Here is a 14648-nt window from a genome sequence, read left to right on the forward strand (position 1 = left end):
GTCCATAGGTGGGTGGGTTTAGTGGGCAGGATGGGTAGGTGTAGTGGGCAGGGCAAGGTGGGTGGGTGTGGTTGGTGGTGTTACCTGCTCCAGGCTTTGGTGCAGCTCCATAGCTTTCAGCAGGTGGGCTTTCCTGGCCTGTATGCAGGCAGTGAGCCCCTCACTGACAGAACACAGCTCACTGCATTTGGGCTGGATGGAGTCCTGGGCGTAGTGCGAGCCCTGAATAAGTGAGGATCCTTCAGCTGCTAGTGCACGTGCACGGTCCAGAACATCCTGTCGGAAAAAGAGAGAGAACTCAATTAATGAATTACAATGAATTATAATGATAAATTAATTGAACTGGCAACCCTCTGACTGCCAGATGACTGCTCTTACTGCCTGAGCCAATGTCGCCCCTTCAAGAGCTTTTTGGACACTTTGGGCATGCTTTATAAAAACATACTCTCATGTGAATAAAACACGTCAATGTTAAATTTCTTTACATTTTGTATATAACAATATGTGTTCTGATCATGCATTAGAGATTTTGGGACACTTGAGGACATCTGGGTGCAGTTTTGGGAAATGTCTCGGGCCTGTCAATATCTTTACCAAATTTTGTAAACAAGTTGGCAACAACCTGAACACAGACAGCCTAAAATAACAACCTGAACACAGACAGCTTAACATAACAAGCTAAACACAGACAGTCTAAGATAAAAACCTGGACACAGGCAGTCTAACAGAACAGCCTGAGCACAGGCAGCCTAACAATAACCTGAACACAGACAGACTAACATAACAACCTGACCACAGACAGCCTAACAATAACCTGAACACAGACAGACTAACATAACAACCTGAACACAGACAGCCAAACAGTAACTTGAACACAGACAGACTAACATAACAACCTGACCACAGACAGCCAAACAGTAACTTGAACACAGACAGACTAACATAACAACCTGAACACAGACAGCCAAACAGTAACTTGAACACAGACAGACTAACATAACAACCTGAACACAGACAGCCAAACAGTAACTTGAACACAGACAGCCTAACATAACAAGCTGAAAGCAGACAGCCTAACATAACAACCTGAACACAGACAGCCTAACATAACAAGCTAAACACAAACAGCCTGACATAACAACCTGAACACAGGCAGCCTAACATTAAAGGCTGAACAGAACAGCCTGAATATATTAAGAGAGTTCAATGTACATCAGCAATGAAAGATATTTGATGAAGTATTACAAGTAGGCCTGGGCGATATAATGCAAAGAGCTATCAAAAATTGGTGTTGATAAGACAGCAGAGCAGCAGAAAACCTGTGCCAGGGCACAATTGATTAACAGTGCTTGACAGACAAATGAGGAATTGAAAGATGGCAAACCCAGCACCTGTTTTTATGTGGCGTTTTTATGTGTGATTAATTTTGCTGAAAGACTGGCTAAGTTCCAGAGGCCTCAGTCCCTGTAAAGACTGAAGAAAGCTCTAATGCTTGCTGGCTTGATTGAATGCAGAAGGGTGTCAGGTTTGTGATGTAAGCAAGCAGGAAAAGGCCCTGATTTTGTGTATTTGTGGACTGAAATGCATTGGCTCTGCAGGGATAAGTCTGAAATGGTTTGGTTCAGCAGGGATAAGACTGAATTGGTTTGGTTTGTTAGGGATAAGTCTGAAATGCATGGGCTCTGCAGGGATAAGTCTGAAATGGTTTGGTTCGGCAGGAATAAGTCTGAAATGGTTTGGTTCAGCAGGGATAAGACTGAATTGGTTTGGTTCGTTAGGGATAAGTCTGAAATGCATTGGCTCTGCAGGGCTCTGCAGGGATAAGTCTGAAATGGTTTGGTTCAGCAGGGATAAGTCTGAAACGGTTTGTTTCTGAAGGAATAAGTCTGAAATGGTTTGGTTCAGCAGGGATAAGTCTGAAATGCATTGGCTCTGCAGGGCTCTGCAGGGATAAGTCTGAAACGGTTTGTTTCTGAAGGAATAAGTCTGAAATGGTTTGGTTCAGCAGGGATAAGTCTGAAATGGTTTGTTTCTGCAGAGATAAGTCTGAAATGGTTTGTTTCTGAAGGAATAAGTCTGAAATGGTTTGTTTCTGCAGGGATATGTCTGAAATGGTTTGTTTCTGCAGGGATAAGTCTGAAATGGTTTGTTTCTGCAGTGATAAGTCTGAAACGTTTGGTGGAATATGGCTCTTACACAGATTCTCTCCTCCTGGCCACTCAGGTCTCTCTGCATGTGCTCCACGTGGGCGGGGCCAATTCCCACCTCAGAGAAGACTGACAGACGCTCCACCCACAGATCCTGCTGGACCCTGACCTGGAGAGACAGCCATGAAAATAATAAGCACATAGACACACAGACACACAGACACACACACACACACATACACACTCACTCACTCACTCACTCAAACACACAACCACGCAACCAAACACATTCACAACACACAGACACAAACACACACATTCACACACTCACACACTCACAAAACACTCAAAAAACACACACACTCTCTCACACAAACACAAACACATACACATACACGTACTCTTGGGGGCTTTGTGACAAAGCCCCTTTATTAAAAGCGCTATACAAATGTATTGATTGATTCATGCACAGGCACATGCAGACACTGACACATACACACACACACAAACAAACAAACAAAGAACTGACATAGACACACGCTAAAAACAATCAAACAGTCCAAGCAGGTTGATCCAGACGTTGCTCAGACCAAGGCCTGATGCCACACACCTCCCGGTAGTTATGCTCAAAGTAGCGAAGCTGCAGGCACTGCTCCAGCTTTGTCTGGTGTCGATCCCAGAACTCGTCAAACGCACTCTCCGTCTCCAGAAGCTGGGACAGCAACCTGAGGAGGGAAAGAGGGAGAAGAAAGGAAAGTGGGAGAAGCAGGAGAGGAAGAGAGAAAACAAAGAGAAGAAACATAAGCAACGTGATTTGATTATACCTAAACTGAGCTGTAATGTACATCAATAAATTATTTAAACTACAACCCTTCCTTCCTCCTTTTGACTTTTCTTCCCTTTCAAATATAGCAAGCTCAGATCACAGCTTTGCAGTCCTGGGTGAGTTTGGAACCCCCCCCACCCATTGCCTCAGACTCAGCACCTCTGTACAGTGGCCAGGTTCTCCAGCTCATCCTGGTTCATGGAATATTCCGGATCCTTCACCAGGGGCTCGTTGATGCTGTCCAGAAGACGGTCTCCTTGGTTCAGGGCTATCCTCAAGTCGTCCTGCGTGAAGACAGGACACACATGATTGGACGTGGCCTTGCTGAAACCAACTGCCAGCTTAGAGTAGGCCGGGGAATGCTTGTCTCTTGAGATCATTATATTTATATAGAGCTTTCATCAGGGGATGATTAGGTGGCAGGTTGAAAGAGCCAGGGTTGGGAATTTAGCCAGGACACTGCGGAACCCCCTACTCTTTGTGAAGAGTGTCATGGGATCTTTAATGACCACAGTGAGTCAGGACCTTGGCTTAACGTGTCTCCTGCAGCACAGTGTCCCTATCACTACGCTCGGGCATTTGACCAAAGAGAAGATCGCCCCTTAATGGCCTACCAACACAACTTCCAGCAGCAACTTTGTTTTCCCAGGAGGTCTCCCATTCAAGTACTAACCAAGCCCCCACCTGCTTATCTTCAGCCATTTATGAACCAAGCCCACACCTGCTTTGCTTCAGCCATTACTAACCAAGCCCACACCTGCTTTGCTTCAGCCATTTACGAACCAAGCCCACACCTGCTTTGCTTCAGCCATTTACTGACCAAGCCCACACCTGCTTAGCTTCAGCCATTCACTAACCAAGTCCACACCTGCTTATCTTCAGCCATTTACGAACCAAGCCCACACCTGCTTATCTTCAGCCATTACTAACCAAGCCCACACCTGCTTATCTTCAGCCATTACTAACCAAGCCCACACCTGCTTATCTTCAGCCATTTACTAACCAAGCCCACACCTGCTTATCTTCAGCCATTTACTGACCAAGCCCATACCTGCTTATCTTCAGCCATTACTAACCAAGTCCACACCTGCTTAGCTTCAGCCATTTACTAACCAAACCCACACCTGCTTATCTTCAGCCATTTACTAACCAAGCCCACACCTGCTTATCTTCAGCCATTTACTGACCAAGCCCACACCTGCTTATCTTCAGCCATTTACTGACCAAGCCCACACCTGCTTAGCTTCAGCCATATGGCAGAAGCTGAGAGCATGATGATATGGCTACCGGCGAGGATTTGGATTCAAGGGCCGGAGAGGGAGAGGGATGGGGAGAGGGAGAGGGATGGGGAGAGGGAGAGGGAGAGGGAGAGGGAGAGGGAGAGGGATGGGGAGAGGGAGAGGGAGAGGGAGAGGGAGAGGGAGAGAGGGAGAGGGAGAGGGATGGGGAGAGGGAGAGGGAAAGGGAGAGGGAGAGGGGGAGGGAGAGGGAGAGGGAGAGGGAGAGGGAGAGGGAGAGGGAGAGGGATGGGGAGAGGGAGAGGGAGAGGGAGAGGGAGAGGGAGAGGGTAAGAATGAGGGGCGGGTATCGGGTGAGTCGTCAGACTCCCGTACCTTCATCGTGTCTTTCTTCTCAGTGTGAGCCCCCAGGAGGCTGGTGGTGGCCTGGGCATCATTCGGAAGCTCCGTCTCTGCCAGCTCAGCCCCGAAGGACTGCAGGACCTGGGCTGTCTTCTTCACCATCAGAGCAAAGCCCTCGATGGCCTGGAAATCAACACAAACAACATGAGGTCCAACCAATTACGTATTATTTTTATGACCCCCCCCCCATTTTCTCTCCAAAATGGAATCCCCAGTCTATAGCCACACTCATGGTACAATATCCACAGCCAATGGTGGAGGGTGTAGATAACCAGGCGCTCTTGTCCAAAGTGTGATGTCGCCAGTGGGTTGTTTTTCGCACCACAACCCACAGGCTGAGCTGTACAGGCAGAAGGAGACATTTAAAGTGTAGCTTTAAAGACCATACTGCAGGTGCCTAACCCTAACCACTACTGACCCAGGTACATGCTAACACGCACCCATGCTAACATGATAACAGCCATGCCACTGCACACAAAGAAATGATACAAGTACAGTTATTCCAAATGCTCTGCAGGTTTACTGCGGTCAGCTGTGAGCTGAGATTGGCACGCCAGGCTCCGCTCCCCCCACACTCACAGTGCGGTGTGAGATCCACTTCTCGTGGCAGTACTCCTGGGTGCCCCCGAGCTCCACGGTCAGTTGAGTGGGGTCGATGTAGGTGTGGAGCTCAGTCACCGAGCTGAGCATGATCACCTGGGAGGGTGACAGAGACACAGAATCAGGAACACCGACTCCACCAAACAGCAGTTCTGCCCTTGCTGGACCAGTAATGTTGTAGCAGATTCATAAGGCACACTGCAGATGCAATACACTCACATCAAAGAACAATTAAATTCATGCTATGCAAGGTCTGAAGAAGCAGATAGCATAGCCTAGCATGCCTCCCCTTAGATGTCCCTGTCCAGTTTAAGATTAGGAATGGAGGAAACTGCACACTGTGAATGCTATTTCCGCTTACATACTGCACTGTTCAACATTATTTAATATTTACTACAGAGACTTATTTGCAGTCTCTCTTTCACTCTTTCTGTCTATCACTGTGATTATCATCCTATACTGGTCCATCTGTCAAATATACAGCACTGTGCAAAAGGCACCCTTGATTTTTTTTATGGTCTTAGACACTATGTATAATTAATTTTAATGAAATACAAAAATGTCACCGAAACTTTAAATTGACAGACTAATGCAGAGGACAATATAGTGTTCTTGATAAAGTGTTCAGTGAGTTTTTGTATATTGTGGTTTTATAAAGTATTCAGACCCGGGGTGGGCTGGCATGGTTTTTTTGAATTTTTGCATTCATTCCATTTTTATGGTGCAATTTTCAATCACTATGGTAACACAACATACCATTTGAAAGCATTAAAACTCATGGTGCTACCTCTATAACCTATTTTAAGATGCAATTGCTTTAGCGACAACAGTTCTTTATTTTGTAACATGTGGGTGGCAAAACAAGTGTGAGGGGACCTCGCCTTCTCTGCATTTTGGAAATCCACAGATTACACAAATCAAGGTAATGTCAGTGTCCTTTTCATGGCAATGGTCCAGCAAACCAAATGCATTGGCAATTCTTAAAGGCCACAATAATCTGTATCCACTCAAAAACAGAAAATATTTTCAGTCAGAAAAAAATCTATCACTTCCACTGTGGTTGTAACTTTTATGTTCACAATTTACTTATATTTTAAATTATACTTACATAAATTTTAAGTCTTTGAAAACCCCAAAGGGTTACCTTTCAAAAGAGTCTGTAGTCTAAAGGGTTCAAGAATAGTAACAATTTTATTTTGGGTATGTCATTTCAAGCTTGTATTAAAAAGAGAGGCCTTTATTAAAGGACACTTTTTCAATGTTTAGGAAAAATTACATTTGGTTGCAAATCCTTTGCATGCCATGACTTCCTGATGTCTGTGACCCTTGAACATAATCAGAGTCTGGACATCTTATTTTCAGGTTGTCTTACAAGCGAAACTGAAACTTGCATTTAAATGGATCTCTATGGGAATTGGGGGGTGGGTCTAGATTCAGTTGTAAATTATGCTGATAAAACATTACATTATTACATTATTGGCATTTGGCAGACGCTCTTATCCAGAGCGACGTACAACAAAGTGCATACCCATAACCAGGGATAAGTTCGCTGAAAGACCCTAGAGGGAAGTACAATTTCAACTGCTACCTGTACAACAAAGATAAGGACAAGGGCCATTTCTTACAGCAAAAGTGACCAAACTTAACTATCCAAACACTGCTTACCTAGCCAACTAAAAATACCGATACACAAAGCAAGTCACAGAGACAACAACTAAGGTTCACAGGGAGGTAGGGAGGGATGGGGAGAGTGCTGCTTGAAGAGGTGTGTCTTCAGCTTGCGCTTGAAGGTGGGGAGAGATTCTATAGTTCTGACCTCAACGGGGAGTTCGTTCCACCACCGTGGAGCCAGAACAGACAGTAGTCGTGAGCATGAGGTGGAGGTTCGGAGAGGGGGAGGTGCCAAGCGACCTGTGGAGGCTTAACGAAGAGGTCTGGCAGGGGTGTAGGGTCTGATGATTTTTTGCAGATAAGCTGGGGAAGACCCTTTAACTGCTTGGAAGGCTAGCACCAATGTTTTGAATTTGATGCGAGCCATGACAGGCAGCCAGTGGAGGGAAGTAAGCAGGGGGGTGACGTGTGAGTATTTGGGAAGGTTGAAGACCAGATGAGCTGCTGCATTCTGGATGAGTTGGAGGGGTCTGAAACCATTTAGCCAACAGATTTCTAAGTCATCAAGGGTCCAAGGTATCAAATGAGCCTCAAACCACTGTGCTGCTGACAGCTATGCAGTAGATACTACAAGAATCTGTTTCTCCTGAATATTTTTTCCAATGAGTTTGTGAGGAGAAACAATTATTGTATAGCTTTTTATTTAATTTACAGCTGAATCTAGTTCCACCCCCAATTCCCATTAATATTCATGATGAATACTTATGTAAATGAGAGATTTCAGATTTTTAATAAATTAGCAAACATTTCTAGACATGTTTTCACATTGTCATTATGAGTGTAGATAGAAGGGCAAAAAATAAATCTACGACACAAAGTCTGCAAAAAGTGAGGGGGTCTGAATACCTTCTGAAGCCACTATATATATATAGTATATCATCTTCTACATTAGTGTGTCAGTACAAAAGAGCAAATTTGATATTTCCAAACATACATACAAAATGTTAGTGACATTTTTGTATTTCATTAAATAAAGTATCATACTAAATAATAATAATAATAATACTAACAATAATAATAATAACAATAATAATAATAACTATTATTATTATTATTATTATTATTATTATTATTATTATTATTATTATTATTATAATAATAACACTTTTTAGATACAAAAAATTGCATGGATTGTCTGCAGGAGAACTGTGGCAAGTTCTCAACTGCTTGAGAGTGTACCAAAGAGAAATGGTAAGGTGGTCACAACAATTATTGATTTAGTTCTCATGTTTCCACTGCCCGAGTAAATGTTTTGATATTTAAAACTGCAGTAATTTCATTATATTTGAAAGCGTGTTTGCTTTCCGGATATATATATATTTTTTTTTTTACATGTGCCTAAGACCTTTGCAGAGTGCTGTACATTTTATGAGACATTTCATTTAACCACATGAACATGAGCATGTATGATTTTCAGGAACGGGGACGCAATGTTTCAGCAATTCCTGCGTGTGCCACGGTTTGTTCTGAGAAGTCAAAGTGGATTTGCTTGAGAGGAAGCTCATCCGGTCCCTGGCTTGGGATTGCGCTTACCGGCACCTTCATTTTGAACTCATCTTTGTTGAGCTTGAAGAAGATGTCTGACAGCGTGCGCTGCAGCAGGGCCGTGGGACGCAGCACGAGAACCAGCTGCAGGTTTCCTGGGAATGAGCCCTGCGACACAGAGGAGACGGCCAATCGCCACACTGATGCAGCAGACACCACCAATCAGATTCAGCGCCCCCGGAGAGCGAGACACGGTCAACTACCGACAGCTGAGCGAGTCTCTACAGCACTTCAGCAACACGCTTACGCATGCATCCGTAAAGAGCAATGAGGTAATGTATTTTAGGGAATACATGCTACCCATCTACGGCAGCCAAAAACCAAAAATGTACCTTTGCAGTCTGTCAAAGATAGCTACTGTAATACAAAGCACAGCCACAGCATTCTAATACGTTTATTAAATGTAGTCTACTATATAGTACTATCATACTATATTTTGTATATTAATTAGAATTGTAAACTGATCCATATTCAAGCTTTTAAATTTCAAATGAAATTGTGACAATGTATGACTACGTAAATACTTTAGCTTGTAGGCTCATTATGGGCTTCTATTCAATTCAAATCTATTTCATCATTTTTAACATTTTTGTTTTCCCCTTCAATCATTCAATCCTTATTGTTATATCATACAAACAGGCTGTCGAATTGCAGTCTGCACTGCCCTTTTCCAGAGAAAATAAAAACACAGTTTACACTTTAGGAGGACATTCCTCAGCGGGCAAGATCCCACCTCCCCTAACAGATCTGACCCATTGCGTAGTTACGCCCAACGTCCTCGTCTTTCCCAGGTACGCGGTGTATGTCCCAGGCTCGATTACACCGCAATGCTGAACACGTGTACAGTAGATCTACACTAAATCGCTAAAAATAGCCCACAGCTTGCCGCCAAGTCATCGTGGAAACCGCACAGCACCCGACGCGCTGCAGAACGGAATTCTCCTGCAGCAGTGCGGCTCCTCTGTCAGATTTTCGCTTAAAGACAGAATTTCTCAATTTGTCAAATGTTTTTTATGCAAAAAAGAACCGTTTAATTTCTGCAAAAAACAGTGTGTTATCGAACAAGCGGCCCCAACCAAAGCCATGCAGAAACACTTGGCGAGTTAGCCTACCTGTCACAGCATCGAAATAGTAGGTTACGGCAAGAACATAATTGCGATTTGACCATAGGCCGACATATTCCGTTTCCAAGACCCATATCTCGGTTTGAATTTCCCCCAACAAAGCTTTAAATCCATCCTGTTCAGTGTCTTCCCTTCGAATTCCCAACACACAGCAATCTATATTCTGTTGCCATGGAAACCCTGCTCCATGGGCAGTGGGACGTACGTTCTGACATAAATATTTTTTTCTGGTGGATGCGTGAATACATAGCTCACGTAACACAATATAGCAGAGGAAGAAAGAAAATAAACAAGTGATTTAAATATTCCCAAAGTATATTGAATTCCGTTAAATATTCACTGCAGAATTGATACTCTTGAGTAGCCTAATGCTCAATGCCTTGGCCTCACGGGATAAAACCGCGAAGCCGACTGAGGCTATTAATAAGCGATCAAGTTGTTTGTAGTCAAGACCATGAGCGAAATGCGGTCAGAAGGTTCGGATGAGGGGAATGCGAGTCCCGAAGCTGGTTGGCCTCTCATTATGGGTTAAAGACATATGGCCAATTCTATACCTTCAGGGATCTGAATGAAGGTCATCTTGTTGAATAGATGTCCTACATATAGGCTACCAAATGCATATTTAGATCTGTAGGGATGTCAGTGTTATATTGCAATCAAATTGTAAATATTTACACTGAATGAAGCCACTTTAGGCCACAGGCTCTGTGGAACAATAATAAGCCTCCCACTCAATGGCAGGGAAAAAAGCTCTTCAAAATCGTCAAATGCAAGTGCTTGCATCTTAAAAGTAAAAATTTTCATATTTTAATTATCAATACATAAACCAGTCTCTCACGTGCCCTGATCCTGGACCTTTACTGGGAACTCACTGTATTGTAAATTTCATTGTTATTGCAGAATAGCCTACATTTGATCACAAAGCTTGTGTGAGAAAAATAGTTAAGATATAGGCTAGGCCCACTGTACCCAGTAAATATTTAAATGCAATATTTCCACCAAATGAAAGAGTATATCCATATCTAACATGAACTATAACAATCACATTTATAATAAAGATAAAATAAATCTATGTTTAAGCTTGGAAAGCGATTAGAAGGGGAAAGGAGACTCTAGAAATTCCTAATTTCCTAATTAATGTTTAAGGAGCCTAATAAGATGGTGAATGATTGTGTTCCATTACTGACTTCACTGATGTCAGCAGTAAATTCAGCCAGGTGTTTAATTAAAGAAGATGGATTTGAGATTCAAGACTTTATTAAATTAATTATGGTCTCTCTCCAGGATCCACTGTACCATCTGTTCCCTGACCCCTGACCTGGGATTTACATGACAACAGCCAATGACATTCAGTCATTAGCATCATGCATTTATGCTGAAAATGCTGGCATTTGAGATAACACAAGAGACTTGATTAATTCTCAGTAAATGCTTATTGCATTTCATGATTCATGAGACTTTGGTCTGATTACTTTCTGAAGCCACTGTGCATAAAAATTCACATCCATACACACAAACCCAAGGATATCAATGACTCTGAAAAGCTTATGTCAATAATCTTTTAGGGACAGAATTTTCTTGTGCACATTTATTAAGGACGTAAATTCGCTCAAATTAAAGCCTGTACTTTAACCTCACATTTATTGTTTCATTTCAAATTCAATGAGCTGGACTGGACTGCAGAGCCAAAAGAACAGGGAATTGTACCAACTGTCCAAATACATATGGACTGCACTGTCAATATAGATAGAGCTTGAACTGTGACTTTAATATGAACCCCCCAGGGAGCTTTTTGAAATGAAACAAACACAGCCAGCTGTGGTAGTGTCTCTCTCTTTCATCACCCTATCTATTCACACACACAGACTGTCCCTATATTCCACCATTTCCCTCTCTCTTCTCTTCCCCTCCTCTCCTCCTCTCACCATCGACTCTCTCTCTCACACCCCTTTTCTTTCTGCCCTCTCTCTCTCACTCTCTGGGGATGTGGAAGGAGTAATTATAGTTAATCATTCCAGATGCCTGCCTTCCTCCACACAAACATACACATACACACACACACACCTAATGAATAGCTTAAACTAAAAAAGACAGTCAATCAGATGAGTCAGTCACTGTGGACAAGGCTAACAACATTATCTGTCTGGTCTGTGGGAACACCTGAAACTCTACACTGGTGCTGTAAAAATGTGAAGCACAGGGCTCATCTTTGGTTTGACCGAGTAAAACCAGCCTTGTGTGTTCCTACACATCTAAATGCATACATTCCTTAGGTTTTAGAAGACTTTGAATAAAAGTCTAATTCTGTTCTATAAATATCATACTGACTCATGTTGCCGAGACAACCCTGAGAATGTTCGGTGCCCCTCTGATGAACCAGCTGGCCTGTTTGAGGGCTCCGACCTCTGACCTCTGACCTCTGAACTGCACCTTAATCCCCCCCGCCCCTCTGGATAGGCATAGGAAAATTCATAACCTTGGTTGGCACAGCTGCCTCGGAATCACAATGATTAATGATGAATTAAAATGGCGTTAGAATGGCAGTGACCCGGAGTATGGATGTTTGGGAGCTGTCCACACGGAGACGGTGCTGAAATCACACAGTATATTCTACAGGATTCCTGTGGAAATGGATCACTGATGTTCAAGGTAATATTTCAGAGTGAGAGGTCATTGAATTAACACCTGTGTCTTTGAATGACATTACATGTCCAGTTGAAAATAAAAGCCAGTGCAATTCAGCCTGACCAAGACAAACACTATTTCTGTTACAGTCAATAATGCAAACTACACATCACCACAGACACATGGCGATAACGTGGTAATGTAGAATTATGCCAGGGTTGTATCACTTCATCTACACTTTGAGGACACAAAAAAGGCTAACATGGCATGACACGTTATTTATATATCACAGGATCAGCAAGCCCAACAATAGCACAGAACAATGGCAGTGTAATGAATATGGAGCAGTGTTAAAACAGCTTTTAGGCAGTGCAAACGTAGTACAGGTGAAGGCAGAAACATTCTCTAGCTGTGAGAGTGCCATCAGTATGTGTTTCTGCTCTGCTACTGTACTTGCATTCATATGCACACACAGAAAAAACCTTCACAAACAACATAACCAACACAATCATGTTTGTGTGCACACATACACAGGGGGACACACACACTCACTCAGTCACACACAGGAACACACACACACACACACTCTCACACACACACACACACACACACACACAGGGGCTACACACTCACACACACTCACACACACACAGGGGCTACACACTCACACACACACACACAGGGGCTACACACTCACACACACACACACACACACAGCGGCTACACACTCACACACACTCACACACACAGGGGCTACACACTCACACACACTCACACACACACACACACACACACACTCACACACACACACACACACAGGGGCTACACACTCACACACACTCACACACACACACACAGCGGCTACACACTCACACACACTCACACACACACACACACACACACACACACACACAGGGGCTACACACTCACACACACTCACACACACACTCACTGCGATGCGCAGCAGGGTCCCCTTCACTGATGTCCATTTGTCCTGCCGCCGGTCTATGACCAGGATGAAGCCCACGCCGGCCGCCGCCAGGCTACAAGAGAACAGCCCACAGTCACCCACAGCCTGGGCCCACGACAAGACCTCCACGCGCAGAGCGCCCTTCTGCGAACAGCCCACAGTCACCCAGAGCCTGGGCCCACAACAAGACCTCCACACCCAGAGTGCCCCTCTGCCACAAAAACAACACAGTCCGGTCCTCCTGCGTAATCAGCGCCTGTCTCCTCTTCAGCACATCCTGAGGAGCGCGGGGGGGTCAGGAGTGGGGGAGTGAGAGAGAGAGAGAGATGGAGAGAAGCGGAGAAGAGAGATAGATAGGAGTGGAGGAGAGAGGAGAGGAGGGGGGGCCGCGGGGAGAGGAGAGGAGGATGGGGGGAGAAGAGGAGGAGAGAGGGTTATAATGGAGCATGCGTGTGCTGTCGGTCCAGCAGGATTCACAGGCCCCTGGCTCCCAAACGCAGAACGGGGAAAAACACTCCCATCGGTGGAATAAGATATGCAGGGAAGAACCGACGGCAAAACGACGACCTTCAGCGTGCAGCACCAGTGAGCAGGAATGAGCGCTGGGGAAGGAGAGCGCGAAAAAGCACCATCGCACTCCTCCCCTTAGCCGCGCAGCCTATGGGGGCTGCTGAGGCGGGCCAATCCCACCTCAGCCGCGAGGTGACGGACAGGGCGCGCGGCAGCGTGTCTGAGCTGGCTACGGGCTGAGAAGGTGGGCTCTCACTCTGTCACACATGAGGATCGTGGGCGGAGAACAGAAAACCTCTGCCGTCATAAATCCACCATGACAGCCGCTATCTCTCCGCTATTCCTTTCTCTCCATCTCAGTCCTTCCACTCACCTGCATATTCTCTCTCTCTTTCTCTGTTTCTCTGTTTCTCTCTTTCTCTCTTCCTCTCTCTCTCTCCCTCTTTCTCTCTCTCCCTCTCCTCTCTCTCCTCTCTCTCTCTCCCTCTCCTCTCTCTCTCTCCTCTCTCTCCTCTCTCTCCCTCTCCTCGCTCTCTCTCTCCTCTCTCTCCTCTCTCTCCTCCCTCTCCTCCCTCTCCTCTCTCTCCTCTCTCTCCTCTCTCTCTCTCCCTTTCCTCTCTCCCTCTCCCTCCCTCCCTCTCCCTCTCTGTTTTTGTTTTCAGAGCACAGTGAAGAGCTCAGCCTCAGCAGTGGAAGGGAGGAGGCAGAAGAAGGGAGTGGGAGGGGAAGAGAGAGATAAAGGGGGGAGAAAGGGGGAGGGGTGATGGCTGCAGCATGCAGAGCTCTGTTTGCGTGGAAAATGGCAGGGTGATTAATGTGGCTAAACAGAAGGCATTTTGAACTGGAAATGAGATGTAAGTGATTAATCTGCTGTAATTACCCACTGTGGAGGAGAACCGGGAGGCGCATAAATATTCTCCCCGCTAGCGGTCTGCACGGGGGCAGGTATAACCGCTAAGGGAAAATGGGGGTCGCTATGGTCGGGCGAGA

General features: G+C 44.9%; 1 protein-coding gene across 8 annotated transcripts in view; it reads right to left on the minus strand.

The window, feature by feature from the left end:
- Positions 1–14648, minus strand: part of LOC133116459 (guanine nucleotide exchange factor DBS-like) — a 57820-nt gene that overhangs the window by 19065 nt on the left and 24107 nt on the right. For all 8 annotated transcript variants that reach the window (XM_061226011.1, XM_061226010.1, XM_061226015.1 and 5 more), the window contains exons 4-11: positions 13131–13221; positions 8418–8537; positions 5193–5309; positions 4587–4736; positions 3133–3257; positions 2758–2872; positions 2197–2316; positions 85–276 (exon numbers count right to left, since the gene is read on the minus strand). In XM_061226011.1, coding sequence (XP_061081995.1) covers positions 85–276; positions 2197–2316; positions 2758–2872; positions 3133–3257; positions 4587–4736; positions 5193–5309; positions 8418–8537; positions 13131–13221 — 1030 coding nt within the window. The remainder of the gene's footprint in view (positions 1–84; positions 277–2196; positions 2317–2757; positions 2873–3132; positions 3258–4586; positions 4737–5192; positions 5310–8417; positions 8538–13130; positions 13222–14648) is intronic.

This window comes from Conger conger, chromosome 17, assembly GCF_963514075.1.
Source record: "Conger conger chromosome 17, fConCon1.1, whole genome shotgun sequence".
NCBI lineage: Eukaryota > Metazoa > Chordata > Actinopteri > Anguilliformes > Congridae > Conger > Conger conger.